At 44.6% G+C, this 25,088-nt stretch overlaps 1 protein-coding gene across 2 annotated transcripts in view; it reads right to left on the reverse strand.

Annotated features, from left to right (window-relative positions):
- Nucleotides 1-4,329: 4,329 nt before the first annotated feature.
- The window catches only part of LOC139352082 (receptor tyrosine-protein kinase erbB-4-like), a 223,706-nt gene continuing 202,947 nt past the window's right edge, over nucleotides 4,330-25,088 (reverse strand). For both annotated transcript variants that reach the window (XM_070994128.1, XM_070994129.1), the window contains exons 21-27: nucleotides 15,497-15,652; nucleotides 12,748-12,823; nucleotides 12,388-12,534; nucleotides 9,530-9,627; nucleotides 9,130-9,300; nucleotides 7,284-7,569; nucleotides 4,330-6,334 (exon numbers count right to left, since the gene is read on the reverse strand). In XM_070994128.1, coding sequence (XP_070850229.1) covers nucleotides 5,496-6,334; nucleotides 7,284-7,569; nucleotides 9,130-9,300; nucleotides 9,530-9,627; nucleotides 12,388-12,534; nucleotides 12,748-12,823; nucleotides 15,497-15,652 — 1,773 coding nt within the window. In that variant the 3' untranslated portion in view covers nucleotides 4,330-5,495. The remainder of the gene's footprint in view (nucleotides 6,335-7,283; nucleotides 7,570-9,129; nucleotides 9,301-9,529; nucleotides 9,628-12,387; nucleotides 12,535-12,747; nucleotides 12,824-15,496; nucleotides 15,653-25,088) is intronic.

Here is a 25,088-nt window from a genome sequence, read left to right on the forward strand (position 1 = left end):
GACAGATTCATGTAACAAACATGAGGAACGGTATTTCTATGATATAAAGCTTTGGGTATGGTTTCAAATAACTGGGACACGGGGGAAGTATGGACAGCTAACGTAGGCGAGGAGGAGTTATCGGGAACGCCTTCTCTCTACTAGGTCTCCTCTAAAGGCATGCAAAACAAATCAGAAATGAACTGAAAACAGGTTGTACTGTGAAGGCTGTGCTCTGCCTTTCAAGGGAGAGGACAAGGAGGAGGAGGAGGAGGAGGAGGAGGAGGAGGTCAGACTTGGCTCAGTAATATTTCCAGTAGAAAGTAAGTAGAGAAAGTCACACCGAATCCCAAACGCAGGTTATCTGGGTTGGTTGGCAGCACTGGTTTCAGCTTTGTGAGATTTAGAAAGAGGGAAAGATAAAGAGGGAAAAGCCGCTATTGTTAGCTTGTTCTGGATTCTTCTCATTACTGGGTGACAAATGAAATGTGGCAGGCATGGGGAAGCGAAACAGATACTAGGTGGACTGAAGAGTCCCACCACCACGCCTATCGCCCACCATCACCACTGTTCACCACTAAACTGAAACATTACAGGAGGACAGCCACGAAGCTCTGGAAAAGGGGCCACGGAACAGCGTTTTCACATGAGAAAGGGTCAACAAGCACTTTTAAAATCAAACTCCCATTAGTCAAAAGGTACACTTACATAAAGCAAATATGTACGGCTCCTTTTGTACAAGTTGTTATAAGCAGGAGGAAACAGCAGTAGGAGAGAAGACCATATAAATTCAAAGCATCGCCTCCTTATTTACAAATTCACCACGTTGGCCATTTCAGTGCTTTATAAAAATACTATTCACATTTGTTGTTGTGGTGTGTTAGATAAGTTTTGGAGGAAACCCCAAAGATTCTGTACATTTATACTGATCTGATCATTTGAACACACAGAATGAATGACCTCCAGTTGTAACCGATGATTTGTGCAATTAAGATGAGACCAACTAAAAACTGCAGCTAGAATGACAAACATGTTAAATAATGTACAGTAATCGACACAATAGTGGAAAAAAAGAAATCACAGAGTCTTTTTCCTTGAAGAAAAATATCCTTGATAATATGGAAAAAAACTAATATTAAAAGACTATATAAGGTACTATACACAAAAAATCCCATGAAAGATTTCAGAAATAAGGATTCCCAGTTTGTGCTACTGAATTCAGTAAAAAAAATCTGGTTATTTCCTCCCACGCTGCCCACTCCCTTGACAGAAATTTGAATATAACACTGTCATCAATGAAGAGATACAAATGTGGAGGGCAGTAAAACACACTTTGGGTACCATGCAAGGTGACACTGTACTATACATTAGACTCTAACGCAGCCTATACGGTGGGTAACTGCTGAGGGTGACGTATCGAAGGGTTCGCTTCAGTACAACATGGCTACATGCCTCTGCGCCTTGGCTTGGACGAAACGGTCAAAAGTGGAAAATCAAAAAGTGATCAGTCGTAAACACCAGTTGCCACGGTGTGTTCTTGAACTGCCAAGAGCCACGGAGGCTGAGACAAATAGCAGCAGGTTACACAGGCCAACGCCAAGGCCAAATATGTTTGAAACAAGACTGTTAGCCCGCAGAGAGGAAGGAAATGATGACTCCCACAGAAGGAAAACAAATTGTAACGGTGACCAAGACCTTTGAGTTGCAAAAACAAGACTCAACAAACTTATATCTTCAGGTTCAGGAATGTTTTTCTTCCCTTTATGGCAATGAACTCATGAGAAGATTCGATTAAATGTGGAGGTTTGCAGAGTGTCTTGGATACTCTGAAGGGCTCTTGAGAACATGCGAGGCCGGTTGCCTCATCAGGGTTTCAGTCTAATCTATTCTTGATTCAAAAGGATATTTTGCCTGGGTCTGCAGTATAATTTAGGCCAAGCAAGAGAGAAACCAATGCATGTGTTTTTCTTCTCACCACCATCATGATTTCTTTCTTTTTTTTTAATCTTCTTGAAACTGAGATTTGGCAGATGCTTCCATCGTTCTGTATAAACAAACTCAAACGCGCGATAAATATTTCACATTGATATTAAATGCTGTCTCTATTTCATTGAATTAGAGCTCCAAAAGGGACTACAAAATACTCCTTCATCAAATAATCATGATATCATCAAAGCAACATTATAAATACTGTTTGAAGCAGACAAAAAAACTTGGAAACAAGGACATTCTTGAAGCTGGTCAGTACCGACTAAAATGTGTTCTCTGAACTCTTGAATGCAGTAACCTCCTTGGACTTATGCTAAAGCTTCTGCTTTCTGGAGCAGTAAACGACCAGATAAATAAGTTGAATATTTCAGTAACGAAGGGTGGAAATCCTTTCTTTCTACCCATGAGTTTGATCAAAGTGCTCCAAGGGGAGGATAAACATACACAGCTTTCTCAGACGAACACTTTCACACACATTAAAATACCCCGAATAAACATCTGACACAAGATAACAGCTTGGACAGGGCTCTGCTCATGCCGCAGAATGATGAAAAGCTGCTAAAAACAATGGCAAAGCAATAATATTCATAACCCTAAGCCACAGTTAATGGCTGGGAAAACATGATCAAGGTTCAGGATCTTCAAGATTTTGTTCATATTGACTGAACTAAGATGTGATTCTAGTGAGATATTGCAAGAGGACCTCTGAGGCAAGCCATCATTACAAAATCGTCGCCTTGATCTTGAAAGTTTGAGAAGCTTTGTGGTGTTGAACCACCCACAGGTATTCTGTATGGCTTGGTGGAAGAAATAATGGCTGTAACACTCGTGCTTTTAGCAGCATCGGCTGGCAGTTTGCCTGAAGAGCCACAGCTCGTGAGGGTTAGAACAATTCTCTTGAGTATAAAGGGGCATCAGTGCTCTATTGGTGGTCTCAAGAGTAAAACTCAGTCGGGATACGTTGTTTTGGACTAAGAAGAGACGCTAAGTTGAACAGTAGCCAGACTACTTGCACTACTTAAAATTCAATGATGGAAAAAGTTACAGCTGCACTTGAAAAAATAAAAAACAACGAAGATAATCTCCTCTAAGTTGTACATTTAGCATTTTTTATCAACATTAAGAAATGTTATTAGGTGATAGCTGACTGCCTAAAACCAAATGCTGCCAGTGCCTAAAATTAACCACTAAAGGTTTTAAAATGTTGTACATAGCTGCCATAAGCAGAAATTGGATTTTACATTACTTTAATTAACAACATTGCTTTACTAAATCCATCCAATGTAATTTGGGTGGAACTGTGTTTTCTTCAAACTGTATTTGTGGTTGTAAATTACAGGCATATGAAGGTAATTGCGAGGGGACAAGGTCGGCAGGTTAGTCGTTTTTATCTAGTTCTGACTTGCAGGTCAAAATCTCTGTGATCAGGCACTCAAAGCTGGAGAAGCCGAAGTGCAACCGGCAGCATTATTACTGCTCATTTTAAAGCCTGACAAGAGCACAGATATTTGTTGGTGATTATTTGTCTCAGTTTAATAACGAAATGGCTTAAAATTGTGCAGGTCTTCTTTGCCACCTTTGACCAAGCCAAGGAAATTCTAATGGTCAGGCTTCAAAACAGACTGTCTATAGATTTAGATGATGAATCTAACAAATCAATAAGACTGGTTGTGAGAACACCAGTGTGGTGGCAAACATTTTCAGAACATAGTTAAGGAGGAAACCACAGAGACTCATTTCCTATCTAAACCACTATCGTGTCCAAATCTGCTGTCATAGAGAGGAATGTGACTGGAGAAAAAGTGGTTATGATTTATAAGTTCTGAGCAACCAAAACGCTTCCTCATAAATGAATACAGTGACAGAGACAAATGCTGTTTTCTACACATAGTAATTTTGGCACAGTTTCTGCATCACTTTGTGTGTTTTGACACATCCTGCATAACCCCACAGCTTCCTACTTTAACCGATCGAGTGGTGGACAACAAGCGGTCTTTTGATTCAAGCTGGTGACAATGAAAGTGTGTTTTCTGCTTGACTGCAGTCATGAGGTGGAAGCCTTGTTTGAGGTCAGACCAGTGTTGAGTCTTGTGTTGGTTAGCAGTGGTGCTGTCGACCATGTCATCACTGACTTCTGCCGCATCTCTGTTTCCACAGATACCCCTGTGGGGCCAAACTGGCTCGCTAATATGTGAACACACATCCACACTGACATAAACACAGCCTCACACACACGCACACAAAGTAGTCTGTTTTTACTGTGCTCTGCTGGTGCTGTCTTGTTCATTCCTTGAGGTCTTCATTAAGCAGCTTGTATGAACTTTCCATCCGCTCTCTGTAGATTTTTTTTTCCTTTCTTTTGCTCTCTCCCTCACTCTCTGTCTCTATGATCACCATTTCATGTTCAGCTGCTTTACGGATGGTCTTATCACACTGTTCAGCAGATACAGCAATTTCCCCAAATAGTCTCCTGCTCGTATGGCAAGACACTCTTTGCTCATTTAAGTTAGCTTCATGATCTGAAAGGGAAAATCAGTGTATAAAAATCCATCTTTGCAGCACTGCAGCCAGTGTTTATAAAAATGTACTTTTCCCTTTTGCCTGGAAGAAGCTGTTTTTGATCAGCTCTTCCAAAGAGACAGCAGTCGAGCAAAAGCAACAAAACAGCATTTGTCTTGCGTGTTTTCAGGCAAAGTTAAAAAGTCCATGGTTGAACTACAAATGTGAAAGGAGGGATCATTGTAGTTTTGGCCGTCACAGTATCACAGTTACAGTAGAATGATGTGATGAGTTTCACATATTTGATGGAAAAATCGAGAACATACAGTATAATCCTATAGGCCAAAAAGCTTTCAGTGCTCCGTCTTTCGTGTTACTGGAAGTCACCTTTCAGTCTTTTTCCCTCCATATTTTGCCGTTTCGCCTCACTCCACAAGGTCATTTACAAAACAAGACATCTTGACATCTAACAGACTATATTTGCTCCGTCTGTTTGCTTATTTCAGAAACCCTCAGAGAAGAGTTTTGTTCATCCTCAGACCTTTATACTGGAAAGCAAAAAATAATAAAACATCTTGTTCCTCCTATGAATCTGACACCGCAGTGGCTGGCAGTGAGTTCAGGTCCCCCATGTCAAATCCATCTTGTTTGAAGCCATTCTGGGCTAGCTTGCTGGGACACGGTACGTGCGCTGCTGTGCGACAGTCATGTGTCCATTGTTTGCCAAAAACTACAATACCTTCACTTTCTCAGTGACATGGAGCGCAGTCTCTATCTACAGAACAGAAATGGACTGGATTGGATATAGTGAAGGTGCGTGAGTCTGAGTTGGGTCTGCTTGGTTCGGTTCGGTCCACCTCCTTCTGATGTTGCTACAGTCTACAGCAGATGGCACGTTATTTGGAAAGAGTTGGGGGTTGGCTCTGGTTGTGGCCGCTCCCCTCTGTATGGAACAGTGGAACCGGAGAGGATGTCTGGGTTGCTGGAGGCTAGAGTCAGACTGAGGAACGTTTGTCAAGTGGAACAATCTAGACCACAGTGTTCCGCTGCCGGTAGGGTGGTGGCGGCAAGACCGTGCCAGATTTCAGGGAAAACTCAGACATATATTCAGGGTTTTCAGCTACCGCCGGCCGTATGTGTCCATTCTGCTTATAGAAGAGCTTGGCGTTGGTGGAACCTCCCTGGGCGCCATCGGGGACCGCCTGATTAGACGATTTGGGAGGCAAGCTGTGCTGCCAGTATTCTGGATTGTCAAAGGTCACCTTCAACTTCTTCCCACTGACTTTACCTGATGTCAGTCCTCCGTGTTTCAGCAAGCTGGCAGGGTGCATGGTGGCATGGCTCTGGTAGGCTGGCAGACTGCCGTGCCCGATGGTGGCCGAAGTGGACAGGGCACCTGACTGGCACACCTGGGCCTTGACAGTAGTTCCTGTTTGGCTCTGGCTGGTGGAGCCGCCACCTGGATTGCCAGGTTGTCCTGCAGTTTTGATGGTATGGTGGGCGTGGAGGATGTGGGTTGGTGGGCCATGGTGGCAAGGCAGGCCAGATGGAGAGGGCTGGGCCGTGGGGGGGGGGTAGTGGGGCAGGCTGGTCTGGATGGTAAGCGGGAGGTGGGAGCCCGAAGTTGTGGCTGAGATGGAAGAAGGAGGCTGGGTGGGTAGGGGTAGACCATTTCTCCTCAGGGCTTCCAGGCCCAGCTCAGCGGGGCTGTGAAAGGTGTTGAGGTAGAGGGGCTCGTTGATGTACTCATCCTCTCCTTTGGGCTGGCTGTTGGGTGTGCTGTGATAGCCTGGATTATCCAAGGCGTGGATCTCACCGTTTTTACGTCGTGAGACAAATGGGTTTTCCTCAATGGGATTCAGGTATTCTGCAGCACAGATCAGAAAAGAGAGGGAGGGTAGGAACAAGAGACAAGGAGTTTATAAGAGAATAAGACAGACAAACAAAAGATTCAAGGAAATTAAATAAAGAGAAAACAAAAGAAATAGAAATTGAAAGAGAGAAAGAGAAAGAGAAAGAGTTCACTCGCTAATGAGGAGAGAAGATGGAGATGAAGATGATAATGGCGATAATGGCAGCCACTCAGGACCAGACGGGCAAGTTGCCAGCAGTTCTTTGGCATTGGAAACTCCATCTGCCGGGGGTGAAAATGCCAGCAAATGACCCCTCTTCACTGTTTCCAGGCATTATAATAGTGGGGTGTGAAACCTATTGATTTTGCCCACTCTTCCGCTCCTTGACATTGCATCAGATGCATTTTGCTGCAGGCTTTGTTATATTTTGAGCTGCTCAAAAATCAAAGACGGTAGTGCAAGAGCAGGGCTGATGGACTGAATTATGATCAAAGGCAAAACATGACTCTGTAGTAGCTGACATACACCGTTGACGGAGACTCGGTACGAATTTTAATCAATGAAATGACATGAAATGAAATGAACAGGCAATATGCTACAAAAGATTGTATTTACGATGACTTTAATGAGGAAAGAGTTGACTATACAGAGATGGCCCACAAGGTGAGAACTTGTGGCACTTGTTTTATATTTAAATTGCGTCTTTGTGGAACAGCACAAAAGATGCAGTGCAGTTATTTCCATGGCTCTTGTGTTTTTTAGAGATTGGGGAGAAATGAATATAATGAAGAAAATTTAGCATTATCTCCACAGTGCTGTGGATTACAACTGCTAAAATGTAGTGATGCATCATCACCACAAAATGCTGTGCAGGGCTACAGAATTTCTACCTGGCCTTATTTGTCACTCTAGAGGCAGCAACATTTATTTCACTCTACTTGATTGTTTTTTGTGTTTCACTACCTGAGGAGCTCTTGTCCTTCATGGGTGTCATGTATCCATCCTCATCAGTGTCTCCTCTGGATGCTCTCTCCCCCAGGAAGATGGTGGGGTCAGCGCTGTACCTCTGGCCCCCACTGTCCTCTGCCACAGCCTGGCTCAGGTTCTTCTTATGCAGGCTCCCATTACAGCGTTGTTCCTCCAGGGCCAGAACCGGTCCGCCTGTGGCCTCTTGACTGACGCAGGCTTGGGCCCCAGCCAGAGAGCCCTCTGAGGGGGTTGGACCACCATCTCGATAGCCAAACTGGTTCTGAGGAAAAGAGTGGAAATAGACAAGAAATTGCTTTCTAATGTTAGTGTGCATGAGGTGGGTTTGATTTTCTTTGGACTAAACCACTCGGGAAACTTCAATGCATATTTTGTTTGACAGTGTGCAGCGATTTGTTGAAAGAGGAGCTGGAACAAGATTGCCTAACAAACCAAAGTAAAGATGTCTATAGTTCAATTGAACCACAACAATCACACATGGTGTGAATGCCAAAAATAATAAAGTTTGAGTCTGAGTTTAAGACAGTTGTATGCCACCTGCGGCAAAGGAAGTGAGACTTTTAACCCATGCAGTTGCCTGTTGAAGGTAGAATTCTCCAACAAAGTTGTGCCGATGTAGTCATCAGCCTTAAGGGACTGTGAGGGGCAGCCAGGCGAAGCTACGATTCAAACACCTGAACCTCAAAAAAGAACAAAAAAACCCAACAAGAAAATACAAAACATGACATGTGAAGCAAAGGGCTTTTTGTGGTGCTGTGTTGGCTTGCCGTGGGCTATTTAACCCAGGCCCACTCCTCTGCACTCTTGCCAACTGCTAGCAATAGAGCGGCAATTACAGGAAGCAGAGCTACAAAACACAACAGAAAAAAAAGGGAAACACCCTGGGGTTATATCTGTCCACCTACACCTACTGTACCATCTTCCCTCCATTCCCTCTCCTCCAAACTTCTCTGCTCATCCCTTCTTCAAAGCCAGTCATTATCAGCTCCTCTTTTCAAGTGTGAGCGTGAGAGCAAATCAGATAACAGCAGATTAGATAACTGTCTGTATCGGACTGCGTCTGCAGTGGCGCAACCTGAATAACTAACTTTCCATGGCAAAGTCAGCCAGCCAATGGATTTTCACAATGAATTCCTTTCCCTTTCTGGGCATGAAGGGGTTTTTCGCTGCATAATCAAAAGAGTTTCAATTCATGATGGGGTGGTGACCTTGAACAGTGGATGGATTACCGTGTGTTTTTTGGGGTACGTGTGTGCCCGTCAGGGAACAAAGATCTGCCGGCAAATGAGTAGGTCGCAGGGGTAAAGGTGGATAAGATGTGGAGCCGTGGGCCAGCGGCACGTGATGCATGCTGCAGAGCAAACAGCCGAGCCCGCAATCATTGTCTATTAGTAAACAGCTCCGGCATTTTAAGAGACCGTCTGTTATTTGCTCATGGAGCTCTGAGTAATGAAACCTGGGGCCTGGGGAGTGAGCGCATAAAGAGCCCAGGTTTAAGCCACACACGCTGGGATGAAAATGATGGAGGTGGGCCATTAGCAGAGGAAAATCAGCAGAGTATTGGAAGTTCTTGACCACCTTGAACACTTACAGAGGGCAGTGAGTTGGGCAATTTTTGACAAGAAAAAAAACGTTTTGAGGGGCAAATCAAATCCCGAGACATGACAGGGTTTTTTTTTTAAGGAGATTTGATGCATTATTTTGAAATGGCAGGTGAAGGTTTGTGCTCACACCTCAATGCCATCTCAAGACTACAGCTTCCAATACTGGTAATATTGGCAGTTTTCTGCATATGTTTTGTGTGCCTAAGTGGGGTCCTTACTCTGTTGGAGTCAACGCGAGGCCTGGTTGTGTATGACGGGGGAGCCATGTTGAAACCTCGAGGCACCAGATACTCCTCAGCATCCATCAAGTCATCCAGGTCCTCTTCATCCAGAAGGCTCTGGAAGAACTTGCTGTCATTGGGGCTGGGAAGCTTCATACGGTCGTCTCCCTAAGAAGCACACAAGTGGCATTATAAAAATGAATTTTAGTCTGATTAATTTGATTTAACAGCGGCTATCGGTGCCAGAAATGGGAAGTTATTCTCAAAAACAACCTCGAAAATTTCTCAGAAGGTCATGGTTTCATTCACTAAATGGATTTGTCCAGTAAGTGGATGGTTGCACAGAAAAGCCTTATTATCTAGAGCTCTGACAGTGAGTCTCCTTAAGCAAACACACCTGGATGACCAGGTACCGCTGGGGGTCACGGGCCATTCTGCAGAATTCAGCAGCCAGCTCCTTGAACTTCGGCCTGCTGTCAGCGTCAATCATCCAGCCTGGGAAAGGAGAGATATAAGAGAAGGTTGGAGAGATGAATGGATGCGGATGGAGAGATGAACGGTAAAAACCAAAATATGGTCATGCATGTTTCGCTCCTTTAACTTTAGCACAAGTTTCTTTGCTGGCTTATTGCTTTGAAGGACGACTGCTGGCCTTCTCTTGCATTTGCAGGTTTAATCAGGCCTGTCACTGCCATCCTTCCGTGTGTGCTCACACTTCTAAAATATGCATTTATTTATCTGTAAAAAAATTTGGAAGGTGTTTGTCGAAGTGTTATCCCTGTGAAAGTGTGGGGAAGAACACACTCGAAACATAAATTGCATCCTTTTTAACTTTAACCTTCTTTTACCCAGAGAGCGCTGAATGAGCAACCATGCTGTTTGCATGAATAAAGTTTCATATGTTCGAAGGGCTAAGTGCCTTGCTCAAGGGCAACTCAGAGGTAGTTATTAAGGGAAAGGAAAGTGTTTTCATTTTGATCTCCAGCCTACTCTTCTCATCCTGAGGCCACGGCTGCAGTAAACACAGCAAACCCCTGCAGGTAAAGTGAGAGGCCAGGTGACACCTCAGCTCAGACTGAGCAGCAATCAAACTGAGCTGCTGATTTCAGTGTGTACATTCATATTACATATTCCACAGCAATGATGGCTAAAGTGGGGTCTGGGTGCCTTTAGCAGTCCCTTTTTCTTAATTGCTTAAAAATAATTGCTCGCTTGCCACGTTAACGCAGCTGTTGTCAAATCAGAATCTGATGTTTGCTCTCCATAAAAGCCCCTGATTGTTTATGAACCATAACCATCAACACTGCGGTCAACCCGCAGCGAGCTCTCCTTAAATACACTCTGACCCTCTCTGTTGTCATTCTGCCCGCCTGCCTTCGCTCAGTTCATCTAATTCCTGCTTCTAGCGCCCCCACGCAGGCACATTACCTAAATGAGGTGCAATTACTCCAGCAATCAAACTCTATTTCATCTTTATTGGGGTGGCGCTGAGGCGGCGGGGCACGCGGTGTGACGGCACACCAAATCACAAACAAAGGCTCTCAGTCAACATGTAATCAGAATTAATGCGGCTAATTGCTGAGCTTCCTTCTGGCTTTTGATGGGGAGGCTTGACCCTCCTGCGAGTTTGACTTGGTGCTTGACCTCTTTTGGCTCTTGGCTCACCCGACGTCACTTGATTGTTGTGTGCTTGCGGTGTGTGCGGGTCATTTTCAGGGTGTTGTAGCTTTAGACTATGAGTAAAAATGAGTAATAGTAAAGAGTTTATAACATATCTGCCCCAAAAATAATAAAAATTAGGGACATTTGAGAACCCCTGCACATTTTTGCTGCTTGTTGAGTTAAGGGAATCTCTTTGACCTCAGCGTTTAGAACATTATTGTCCAGACACATTTTATGTAGCACAAAAAAGTGCATTCTCCTCCTCCACCAGCGGGAAAGACAGTTGGCAGTGTTATTAAGCTAAATGGCTGCAGGGCTTTCATGGTTTGCCTCTGTGCTGTCAAAAGCCATTGGCAGTAGTTTTTCATTTGGAAAAAAACAATTAGATATTATGACATTTCTGCTGGATTAACATTTTATGTCATGGGAATACGTTGTGTATCAAGCTCCAAGCTGAATCACATCATTCTCTTTCAACACATTCGGCATTTTAAGCACTGTGCTGCTGTCCCCATCCAGAGCGACTCGTAATGAGCGCAACAGCAGAGTACGTTTAAATCCACAGAGCTACAAGAAGCAAATAATAAGACACATATTCACAGTGCAGATACAATATTTGTGCAAGTAGATAATTAAAAAAGAAAACAAAATAAGAACTGCGACCACAGGGGGAAAAAAAAAAGTCAGTGGAGAGAAGTTGATGTGAGGCAATTTTTATGAGATTTTCGACCACCAGAAGAAGACAGAAAAGTCACTCCGCCACAGTTGGGATCAGGCAGGGTGAAGCGGTGACCAGACTGACGCGAGGAAAAAGGATAGCCAAGCAGGCGATAGCTGGCAGATCTCATAGCACAGCTTGGCATGAACGTCTGGACCCTTTCCTGGAAATATGGGAGGGTGGATCCCTCACGAGAACCGGCACCAGGGTTCTGCATCCAGCCAAGGGATGGAGCGCAAGATGGGACAGACATGGGAGAATTTGGAGAGGATGAAGAGAAGGCGGGCTTCTGGACGAGTTGCACAGGCTGGAGGGAGAGCTGGGGCGGGTCGTCTGGGAGGGAGGTGTGGCAGTCCAGATGGAAAATGACATGAACAAGGATCCGGGCAGAGTCCCCAGTGAGGACGGGGGCTTGCATGTTGCGGATCATAAACCAGCATCTTTTTCTCTGACTTGTTTTTTTCCTCCGCTCCACTTTACATATCAACTTCTCCTCCAGCCTTGAATCGAAGCCCCGGAGCTCAAATAACACCTTATCGGATGAATATTAAAAATATGAACCCTTTTATTAAACTGCAACTCACCTGTGACAGCTCAAGCTGAGTTGCAGCATTGTATGAACATGATTTATAAATAAAAAAACAGGAAGATCATGTGCTCCACAACATTCTCTGTGTTGGTATGCTGATCCGTGACATTTTCCACATTGTGATTCGAAGAAAAAGCTTTTCCTCACTGGTGGTTTCATATGTGATATTTAAGATTTGTCACAGACTTTGCTGTTCTGTAGTACAAAATTGCTACAACTCTCACACCTGTCTGTTAAATATGAAGCTACAGCTCGCACTAAGAAATTTTTTTTTGAGTTTTCTTACATTTGACCATGACCATGTAGACGTCTATGGTGCAAATGGGAGGCTGGGGCAGTCGCTCCCCTTTCTCCAGAATGTCGGGGATCTCTCGCGTGGGGATGCCGTCGTACGGTTTGCCGCCGAATGTCATCAGCTCCCAGATGGTCACTCCTGCAGGGTGTGAGAGAAAAGGAGGGCAGGGCATGGAGGGGAAGAGGAAAGACAGACAGGGGGAGATGAAGAGCCAGAGAACAAGATAAGCAGACAGATAAGGGGGCGAAAATGCAAATAAAGGAAAGAGGATTTCAGATCATTGATTTCTTTCCTCCCACAGGTATGAGCATGAGAGACAGTGACGTCAGCAACAATACATCTATCACCCACCATAACTCCAGACGTCACTCTGATGGGTGAACTTCCTGTAGTGGATGCATTCCAGAGCCATCCATTTAATGGGCATCTGAGGAGGGAGGGACAGACACATAAAGATCGGGATTTTATGATGAAACAAGCAGAAAAAAAGGGGAGAAAAATCGAAATAATAAGCTTCACGGTTTTTTGTATTTATTTACACTTGAATTGCAAACAATTTTCCATTTGGCTGCATTGCTCAACAGCTTTCTCTTTTTTGAATCCACTGTTTGGAAGATATCGGGGAATCAACAGTGCTTTCAACCATAGTTTTGCTTTGCTCAATATTACTCAAGTAGTGTGATTGATTAGCTTCAGTCTAACCCAGGGATCATCAATAGGGAGCGTGCTTTTCAAGATACTAAATGAGATCGTCTTGTCTCATGTTATCTCCGTAGCCTGTGGGTTGAGAGCAGGCGGTGTGAGAAACAGTTAAAACAACAGGCCCTTTGACATTCCTCACAAGGACAGTGGTGTCCTAACTGCCATATGATTTCCATATTGACGATACAGGGGAATTTTCAGCTGTAGAGACCACTGAACAAGGCAATTACCTCGCCTTTTGCACATGAACGCACATATGCACACACACGTACACGCTCCGGTCATTTAAAATATAGCCTCTCCCTTCGCGTGGGAGCCTGACACAGGTGCCTGGTCTCCGGGGGAAATGAACAAGAAGAGGGGGAAATGAAATGTTTCGGGTTGGAAATGCGGTGCGGCGCTTCCCTTTTCATCTCTGTTGATTTATCTCTGGTGGCGCGTCTATTTTTATGGCACACATGTAGATCTGCTGACAACGGCGCCCATTTATCACAGCATCAGTGAAAACAGCCATGGAGCCAATCACTCGGATGTTTGCGCCAAAAACACCTGGTCCGCTTTATGAAAAGATTTCTTTTTATTTTATTTGCGCACAGATAACAGCTGAGACTCCCAACTCAAGACGCAGCGGTGACCTTCAGGTGTCCAGCTGAGTAGATGCGGCAGCGAACAAGGCCGTTTAATAAAGGGAGATGATCGGGACAATTTGCATAGTGAGTCTCAAGCGAGGGAAAGAGAAAAGGCTTCTGATTAATGTAGTCTGTTTCCCAAAACAAACCAAACTGATTGGAACTGTGGCTGCATTATCTGTTTGGATGAAATGTTAGTCTTCAGATTGTATTTTCACTGAAACTCAGCTCACCGGACTGAGAAATAGGACGGACAAAGCCTGTTCCTTTAGATTTTTGTTTGCGTGTCAGCATGTTTGAACACAAATGGAGAACTGTGCTTTCTGCCTTGTTGTTCAGGTTGTTTTTTGGTATAGATCTCCATCCATGTTTGAAATGCTTTCTTCCTCTTCCTCAGGAAACAGGAAAGTGATGCAGTCAACATCTGGTGACGTGCAGCCAACACAGCCCAGTTGTTCCACTCTCTCTGTTCTGCCCTCTTTGGCTACTCATCTTCACTGGGTTTGAACACAGCCGCGCTCATGATTTAGTTCTCATTTACATGTTTTTCACTTTCTGCTGCCAGACCACTGAGTGGGCGGAAAACAGCGCGATTTGAGCTGAGGTTATAAATACAGCTTGCTGGCCATGGCGAAAAGTAAATCGCTATTTCATGTTTGTGAAGTCGTCTGATTAAATAAACAAGACAAATCCAAGTTAATGACGCCAGCTGTGCCGTGTTATTGGCTGTATTGACATTTCAAATGAGCGAGGACAGAGAAAGTTAGAAGTCACAAAAAGTTGTCTCTTAACTTCATTACTGTCTTCTTGGCTGTGCAGCCACAAAGAGCAGGCGTAAGGCCAGCTTTTTCAGACGTATAATCTGTTTTTGTAAACAAATGCTTCTTTTCATTTTGGAATTCAAGATTTAGCACTCAGAGGTTTTATTTGTCACATCCCCGTGAAATATAGGCAATGAAGTGCAGGGTAAAGAATACACATTTCAATAACACGCCACAGCTATAAGGCAAATCTGCTAGACAAGGCTGAGGATGTGTGACGGTCTTTGGAGTCCTGGAGTTACAATTGAGAGAAAAAAAGTCTATCGAGGCCATGATGAGCATTGAGCTATTGTGTGCTATTGCGTTTGCACAAGATAGAATTCTGGTTTGGTCATTTTGTGCAGATGAGTATATGACACTGAAAGCATGGGTAGGCTATGAACAGGTACGTCTTCAAGTCTTTACATTTATCTCTTGTGCATGAATTAACCAACACACGGAATAGAATTGGATCGGGGCTCTGTACCTTTGCATCTTTACATGATCAATATTGCTCTGCTGCAACTGCTGAAATGATTATTTTAGCAGTTGCACCTTAAAAAAGGATCATTTGAGCTGCTTGGTGTTTACAGCTCTCTCTCACCTGTTTTTAGTATATGTATGTGGGTATGTATGTATGTGTTAGTATATAAATTTGAAAGTACATACAGTATTTGACACTTACTTGACTACTAATATATAATCATGAATTATTTATAAATGAAGATAATCATTCTTTCACATACACATAGAAGCACACAGTCATTCAGACACACAGATATATTTTTGGTCCTGCAGCCTCGCGAGTGTCACTCGTCACCAGCAGTGACCTTTTGTTTTATTACCTTTTGGTTGCAGTATTTACTACTTATGTCACCCTCTGTTATGTAAGCTGTCCTGTGTGTTGAACTGCTCTCAGCCAGGTAGCACACACACGAGAAGCATGCTCACGCCTCCACTTACACCAACCTTGCCCCCGTCTGCGTTGTACTCCTTTTCATCGGCGTCCAGGAGCCGCGCCAGGCCGAAGTCGGTGATCTTGATGTGATTGGGTGACTTCACCAGCACATTCCGGGCCGCCAGGTCCCTGTGGACCAGCCTCCTCTCCTCCAGGTACATCATCCCCTGAGAGAGGGAGAGGAAAAAAAAGGAGAGAGATGAGTATGAATCCTCTCATGGAGCAGTTTATCATTTTATATTCCATGATCGGAGCAGTCTGAGATCGTCGATGCGGTAAATGTCAGCACTAACATAAAATTATTGTCATAACTGTCATCATCATTAAGCGCACACCCACTCAGACATTCAGATTCAATCTTTTATCATTATCATACCTCATGTATACGACTCTAGGAGACAGGGAATCTGAGGTAGCTCTTACAGCATTCCAGACATGTCAGAAAGTCAGAACCTCAGACTTCTGACGAGCGAGAGATGCAGCGGAACAGCCTCTCGAATCTCAATTCCGGGTACAAACATCTCTCAAGATTTCTGAGACGCAGTTATCTGACTTCCCATCAAAATGCATTCGGATATCCAGTGTGCACACTGTAGACGATCCCTTTGACTGTTACCATGCATGCACTTTCAATGTCTCTTCATTCCTGCGTGGAATTTGTTGAAACATATACTTGAAACGCAGTGGTTCCCAACTCTAGATATTACTGCAATATAGTTAAATAAGCTGGATCAAGCAGCTTGTACAACTAGAAGACAAGACAGGCGCTGGATGCGTCAGCAATGTGTCTTTAAGTGTGTAACATTGAAATATACTCCTTGTAACGCGTCCAACTCAGGTTAATATTGTTTGGTCATAACTGAAATTGCATCTGTGACATGTCGCCTCTGTGTCCTCAGTAATTGGAGCCATTTTCAAGATGGCTAGACAGGGAGAACAATGAGTGTCCTTCCAATTTGTTAACGTTGATTATGAACACCCAATGAGCAAAGCAAGTAACAGGGAAAAACAACAAAGCCTTGAGCGGCGAGAACTCTGCAGCCTTAATTTGTTGCTCAATGGGCTGGATGGAGTGGGGACTCTTGACAGTCCCACAAAAACCTATTTGCAGCCACGTGAGCTTGTGCACGCACACGTGCACGGAGATTTAACACACTCGCCAGCTCACCGGCACACAAACACACGTCACCTTTTCTTCGCGAATACACGAAAAGCGCACACAGCTTTCATCATGCCCTCATGCGTACAAACACTCGCCTGATGCACATGCACACTTCCTGGCCGTCTCCTGTGCTCATGGCTGAACAAAACAGCCAGACGAGCAGGCCAAGCAAGGCTGGGCCAGTTGAAGTGTATTAGACTGGATGTTAAACAAGTGGATGCCACTGTGCAGGAGGATCAATAAAAACACCTTGAGGAGGGAGGAAGCCATTGTCCTCAGCAGACAATAAGAAATTTCACCAAGGCCCACGCCTCCGCTGGCGCGAGAGAAACACTGCACATTTGAAACACTTATGGTGAAAATACCACACATAGGTGTATGTATGTGCGTGTGGGCGCACATTGAGGCACACTGTGTTGAAAATGCTCGTCGTGGCTCGCCGCTCCACACCGCCTCCTCCCAGACGAATGTGAGGATAAATCGATAGCGCCGACGTCTGGCTCGCCGCTGGCTGAGCCCTCATCCATCATCCGCCGGCCTTGCAGAGACAGACACGTAGACACACACTTACACTCACACACACATGCTGACGGAGACCACCCGGAGACCACCTAAACATGAAAGCAAGACATATCTCAGCGAGCATACTTGGTGACTCGCGCCATATTTCTATCTGTCTGTTTGCATGTCTCTCACTTCTGTTCTGGACACTTCCTACTTCCTCATCCTGCGTTTCCTAAAGCAGCTCCTGTGGTTCTTTTCTTGCCAATGTGAAGACAATGTGCTGGGACAGGGCCCAAAACGCCCCCCTTTTACTGGAAGTGTATTTAAAATAGATTACTTCGGGGGGTTCGGGCGGGCGATCAATAACAATGCTGATTACAATAAGCCCGAAGACGACCGTGCCACGCAATATTTATCCCCGATGTCAACGTCGAGAGGAATTAGGAATCAATGGCCCACACAGTCCATTAATACACTTCGACTTAAAGTGACAGGGCAATGAGGGGAGGCCATCGCTTCGACAGGGGGAATGTACGGCAGCTCAAGGAGCCAATTAATTTTCAGCCACTCCGGGCGGTAAACACCAGCGTCCCAGTGGAGGATGTGGGGGCAGCCTCAGTTTCAGGTCGAGAGGGTCCCACTGATTGTAACACTGCTTAAGTATTACATTCCCAAGAGCCCTGAGATTCTTAAGAATGGATGTGAATTTAGATAATTTGTGATTACATAACCTGTACAAAACCTGCCATATTTGCTAAACTGTATTTGTTCTGTTAGTACCCACTGACTGAAAAAAATCCTTCCTTTTCATGCTCTGGAGCCTTCAGCTGTGCACACCGACACACTGCAATACCTGTGTATGACTGACAGGTAGAGATGGTCCCTGTCACCTCACGAAGAGCTTCCCTGATTGGTCGTAGGGTTAATTTTATGACTGCATGCTGGTCATCTGATGAATTATAGATGAAGCAATCTTTGCTAGAGGGAATTCTGCAAAATCCAAACAAAATTAAGTTGCTAGGTTGCAGCAACAACAGCTTGAATGAGTCATGAACAAGTACCTGGCTGCATGCCGGAAAGGCAAAATCACTTTGTGCCCTCTCTCGGCCATTATTTTTCTGTGGAGAAAGAAAAGCCATCTGCCTCAGAGGAAGAGCACCATTTGGAGCTGTGTGCCACTTCAAACTCTCTGTCGGGCTGCTGCACTCAAAGTTCAAAGTATATGTTCAAGCCTGACCTTTAAAGGAAAGATGATGTGCGTGTCAACGCACAAAAACGGAAGGAAAATGCATCTTGTCCGAGTCTCTGAGTTTCCGAACAAGTACAATAAAACATGGGAAAACTTATTACTCTTGCACAACACATGTTAAAACCTGCACAGAACACTGAACTGAACATGGGGAATATAATTTATAGAACTGAATTGCCATACTTCCTGCTTTACTTCTGTTTGTACTTGCCTTTTACTCCCTTTTCAGAAGACAGTTCAAACACAGGCCTGAAATTTGTTGATTTCCATTTACCACCCTGAATGAAATATGTTGAAGCTCCAATAGCAACATTACCTGAGTCACTGAATTTTGAGGGTGGGCAAGCTTTCACATTGTGGAACAAAAAGTCGATGCTAATGTTGACATCAGGTCAGAGCCAGATGAACAGTCACTGTCAACAACAGCACCAGCTTTGAATATATTTGTCCAGAAGTCCTCAATTTCTTGATAACATATACTTGAACCCTATATGAAAGGTCCAGTGCAGCATTTTTCCCACAGCTTTTCCCAGCTCTCACAGCACAGAGAGAGCTTTGTGAGCCACATGCTTCATGAGAGCATTAAGGTTAAGGACCCACCAGCACTGCTGCTTGTCTCAAATGACACCGGGGCATGTTTCCAGCCCTCAGAGCATGAAGTGCTCCAATAGTAGTATGAAATATTGTATTTTTAGTCAAAAACATTATACTTTATGGAACTTTTTAACAGCTGTTTAGCCAAGACCTTAGCAAGAGTCAGAGTGTGCTTTAAGTCAGCAGTAAGGTCACTTAATAGCCACTCTGTGTTGCTTTGGGAATTTGAAATGGAGATTTCACAATAACAAAAGATCCGGATTTTCAACTATTAATGCAGCCATATACGAGATGAAAAGGGGAAGTCTTACACTACAATTTTCAGTGTAAAGTCTAGACTGCCACAATAGTTACGACAGGGAACAAAAAATGCCAAACTGTTGGTCTCCTTTGTCAAAAACACTTGCTCATGTCAAGAGTTAAGGTAAGGAAGGTGACTATCAGCTGATATATCGTTATCAGAATTCTCAAAATTCCACCACCAGTTCTGATATTGAAGAATGTGTTTGCCATCTTTACACCCAACTCAGGTGCTCACTCATATTGTTCTGTCAGATTCTGAACTTTACACAGTGATATGGAGGAAACAGAACTTTGAATTACTCTTTTTCTCCTGTTGTGTTTAGTCAAATGACTTGTGAGAGGATGTGGTTTGCTGTGAATAATTACTTTTCATAGTTTATCCTCCTCTGACCCAACGCTGGCTGCCAGGCAGGATAAAATCTAAATTTTAAACAACACCAAAGGTCTTTTTTTTTTTCTCTGCAGAGCCCTGAATTGTTTACAGAAGCTAAAAGTTTTCCAAAGCACACAGCAGACCGGGTCATGGCTGGCCTATGACCCATTAGCACCTCCACAAGAAGACTAGAGATCTGAGTGTTTGGTAATGGATGAAAACAAGAGGATGAAACCGGACATGAAAAAAAGAGTGGAGCAGTGTCGAACTGCAGGGAGCAGCACACCTCAGCGGGAGAGAAAGATACTGAGGAATAAAAGATGCTGGGTATAAAGGAGAGCAGCTGGAAGAGGAGGAAGAGGAGGACAACCATGATGGAGTACAGCAGGTAATTAAGTCAGCTGAGATCTTGTCTTGTCTGAGATTTGCTGAGATATTGCCAACATTTGCACAATGTATTTAGTACAACTTGCAACGAGCTTTTTTAAGGAGCAAACGGTGGTTGAGTAGTTTTAATGACATAACTCCCAGTTGCCCAACAAGTTTATCTGGGAATTCCTGTCAAGAAAGGCCCCCCCCCCCCGAGGCGGGGAAGGCAGGGTGTCGAACTTCTTACTGGAACCAGAAGGTGGGTGCCTGTTTCCAGAGGGAGCGATAAGGCCAGCGCATGAGGTGCACCCCCACCGTCCCAGCTGCAAATCCCACCACCCCGCAAAATGGGCGAAGAGGCAGCAACAATGTGAGCCATACGGGACTGTCCGCACGCCGAGAACTGGGACCAGTGTGATAAGGAAGGCGCACAATGGCTCTGCTCAGGTGGCACAGGTGGTCGTCTGTCATGCGCTGCGTGCTGCGCGGGAGATAGAATGGAAGGCATACCCACATAGCTGGCAGTCTCCAAAGAGTGTGTGTGTGTGTGTGCTGTGTGTGAAAGAGAAAGGAGGAGGCAGTCAATAGACAGATGCGGCTCTTTTTAATCATGTGTATATTCACACGAGCGTGTCACAAATTCAAATTTTATTCTGGAAAGTCGAGTCGAATTTCTTTCTAAATCACTTTTACGGCATGGAGCCGGGATAATATGCCATGGTGCTGTACTGTACTGAATCTCCACAGAAACCAATAAGCTCCACCCTGCGTTACCGGGTGGTTTGGATGGTTAATGAATGATCCAGGTGAACGTGACATAATGTGTCACATATAACAGCAGCTCAGCGGTGGCGCAGCAGTCAGGGCGCAGGCCCATTTACTCCGCATTCAGCCGTTGTAGAACCACAGCGCAGGAAAAAAACGGCGCCTATCTATCAACCTGAGCTGAGCTGCGTGTTTATGAGGGTGTGTGCATCCCTGTGCACCTGCGAGTGTGAGGCGTGTACACAGCGTGGGGGTTTAAAGGTGAGATAAGGCACAGGGAAGCAGGAGAGGGTGAAATTCCCCTCTGTGGGAGTTAATTCTAAGGACAATGTTGGAACTTAGCGGCGCTTGATGTCTTCCTGCTTCCGTTTTTAATTATATCAACCTCAAGAGAGGGAACCAAATATAAAATTGTCTAAGCTCTGTCGCCATGATCTCAACTCCCCTGTGGGACGCAAAGATCCTTCCAAAATGTCACTGTGCAAGCAATAAAAGACCGCTGCTGGCAAATTTACATGAGCAAATGTCAATAATTTTGTGGCTGCTGCAGTGGAATTAGAAAGGGGAGAAAAATGCAACTTTTTGATCAGTGAGATGAATTCCCTCTCTGCTGAGTGAAGATGCCAATATTAAGTTTTAAGTCCGGAAAGTTAAATTCAATAATTTGCTGCAACAAAAGGTGAAATCTGCAGCTGAATGTCCTTGCTGGGTGATGCTACCTGAGCACCAATTAACAGCAGTTTGAGACAGCCTACGGGCAGCCACGAGGACGGTAATGATAGGCTTCATCGACAGCTCAGCGGCCACCGGGTTCAACAGGTGAGCCAAAGAGAGGGGAGGACGAGAGAAATTAAGAGGGAGGGAGCAGAGCGAGAACATCTGATCCTTCTCTGAATCAGCTGAGCATCAAGCTGCACACTCTACGCAGCATTCAACCTTCACAGTAATGCCTATAATTTGTCTGCTATTTGCTGTGACACTGAGAAGTTATAATTTTTAATCACAGCCGCTAATTATTGTGCCGAGAAGCTGTCGGACAACTCTTGATTCGACCTACCCAGTGGTTACTTGTGATATAGAAAAGGGACAAAATTGTTCTGTTGAGATGAACACATTCTGTACATGTGAAACGTATCTGCATGTGCATGATCGATAATAAAAATTCAAAGGCATGAATGCACACGCTGGGGCGCATATACAAGGAACAAAATGCTATTATGTCCCTCCCTTATTGCATCCTGCTAGATTGCTATTAGCAAGAAAATGAAAACTCAATTGCACAAAATTGATTCGCATTGGATCCTGGCGGAATTACTCCTTGCTTGTTTTATTAAAATGACATTTGTCGGATAACAGAAACAACAGAAAGTTTGACGCATTGAGCGGATTTGTGATGGTCTTGAGGAGTTGCGGGAGAACCACCACGAATTTCCGCCGTCCGTCTGCACGCACGCATACGCCTGTGTCTAATGAGCCTCAGCTTCAGGCGTCATGAGTGATGGGTTGTGTGTGGAGAGAGGTGACCGATCCAATCAGGCCTTCCTACCCAGTGGATCTGGCAGTCAAATCCCTCCCCTTATGCATCCTTGAGCACTGCTGATCCTTACAGATAATTAGAAAGACCCGGGGGGCTTATCCCTCCACCGCCCGCTCTCCTCATCACCTCTTCCTCCTCAGTCTCCCTCCACCCTGTTTCCTCTTTCTGTAGCATCAGCAGGGACACGCACACACTCCTGGGGACTGGTCCGTGTGTGCAAAGAATTTGTGAATGCACTGGAGGAAGGGGGGAAAACTGCTCAGGGTGCACATTAGTTGGTTTTGTTTTGTTTTTTTTATGATGTGGGATAGTCTTATGGGTTTGCGCTGTTTAGTAATGATGGCATGATGTGTTTCCAGACGAGCCCTGAGATGCAAAGAATTGTGGACTGCATTATTAATGAATCCTGTGGGAAACACAGTGCATGTAGGACGACCGTGTACGCATACAGTACGAAAGCCACTGCATCTTAGTATGATGTGTTTTTTGATTGATTTTAAGTCACGAAAATTACACATACAATGAAAAAGCAAAAACTTAAACTAATACTTAGTGAATATACCATCAAATTTGGTTCCAAACTCTAACTGAAGCCTGCCAAAACACCATTAAACCTGAGGCCAAGTTGCATATTTGATTTTCTAATTTCACCAAAAGTGCTATCAAGCGCTGAACTGCCACGACTTTTATTAATCCAGGCTTTGAAACCACGCTATGGTTCTAACATTCTGTGACTCACATCAGACTTCTTTCATTTTCTGCATGTTCAACACATCGGTGATGAGCAGGCTGAGGTGCAGAACATGTTTCACCTCCCGGCAGCATCACATTCACTCATCAACTGGTGACAGGAATTTACAAGGCCGCTGACAGGAGTCATGTTACTCTTTAGTTTCGAATCATAATTGCCTTTAGGTGCAGAGCAGAATGTTTTCTTGGCTCTGCAGTTAATTGCTCCTGTCGTAGCATCTTGTATTTACATCTACGGGATGGCAACAAGCACTGATGTCTGGGATCTGAACTAAAATGTTCAACAGCGGTACCTGGAAAAGCTCAGGAAGGGTTATACGCATATTTTTCCATATTAAGAAGGAAACGATGGTTTTCTAAAAAATATCTATGTGTTCACAAGGTTGACATCCTCAACTAGAACAAACATTAAGTCCAACCACTCAAGCAAAATACAAAAAAACCTTTCATGGGGAAAAAAAATGGAAGAAACCTCAGCAAGAGCAAGAGAGGAGACACTTCACAACACATCATTGTTATTACTGTCTCCAAAATGACCCAAATGAATGATGTTTTCTGATCTGGTGCCTGTTTGATGATATTGAATCGTTTGCCTTCCAAAATGAATTTAATGGTTTTTAAAAATGATTTGTATTACAAATCTGTTCTGATGGGTTTAGACAACAAAAACTACCTGGACGAAGTAATGAAGAAACTGTAATGATGGTTCAAACAAACCACCCTCATGGCTGGCAGCGGCCTTGTGTCAAAGTTACATGTTTCATCCACCAGGTTTTAGCCTGTATGTGACACATAGGAGGTAGCTGTAAGCCTGGTGCATTTCAGAAATGGTCGGTATTTGATGCTGTGGGAATGAGAACAGTGTCCATTGAGATGTTCCTCTCATTGAGATGTGATGACATGATAGACACAAGAGCACAGGAGGGGGAGGTGACTGGATTCAAAGACTGGAACCCATCCTCCAGCCAGGGAGGGAAAGATGCTGGGGGGAGGGAGGAAGGGAGGAAAGAGATAAAGCTGCAGGAGGAAGAAGTGTTGAGGCTTGGCTAATGAGTGTCGGCGAGATGTGTTTGCTCAGCACAGGGCGGCGTTTGCTGGATAGTGAGTGACACAGAGGGCTCCACACTAAGCTTGACCAGATTGGATCTCCTGCCATCGGGTGGCATCTCCGGGGAGCCACCGCAAGATGCAAACACACACACACACTCGCGACGGACGTACATACACATCTGTGTCTCCACACAGGAATATTAACACACATGAATGCACACATATGGGGCCAAAGATCAGAAGCCAAATTTAAAAGTCCCCAGATTTTACTTTTCAATTCCCTGACTAAGCAGTGGGAGGAGACGTCTGCTGATTTGGCCAGAAAAAGGAGTGTGTGTGTTTCTGTGTGTGTGTAAAGGCACTGAAGTCCTGACTCTGTGTGTGCTTAGTTTTCCACACACAGAGGTGAAAGCATGTACTGCTTGTGCAGCACACGCATGCTTTCTTGCATATTTAACCCTGACACAGTACAGCATCAAGCTTGCCTTGGACAAATTATTTAAGTTCAATGTTCAATGCCATCATTAGCACTGTCAATCGATCAAACACCGTCGAGAGGCGCCATGACAGCAGAGCTGCAGGAAACCTGGAGGAGTTTTCCTGAAGGACATGTTGTGCTAATGCCAGTTCAAAAGTTCACCTTGGGGCACGTTTATGCGAATGGCTCTACTCCCTCACCGCTCACCACCAGTGTGGCCTAGATATGAGCCCCTGTCCACTACAGCCACCCCACCTCTGTCCCCCTGAAAACCAATCGAGGCCTGTGTCCTGCCCAAGCTTCAGCGCCACAGCCAATCATTTCACCGGCAGGACAGCGACTTGCTGAATCTATTCTACTTTCATTATACTGAGCCTGAGGAGAGAGACTGTGAAATGAAGACAGAGAGAGAGAAAGTGAGTGGAGAGAAGAGGAGAGGAGAGGGGAGCCAAATTAAAAGACTCCCGTA

This window comes from Chaetodon trifascialis, chromosome 24 (assembly GCF_039877785.1).
Source record: "Chaetodon trifascialis isolate fChaTrf1 chromosome 24, fChaTrf1.hap1, whole genome shotgun sequence".
Lineage (NCBI taxonomy): Eukaryota > Metazoa > Chordata > Actinopteri > Chaetodontiformes > Chaetodontidae > Chaetodon > Chaetodon trifascialis.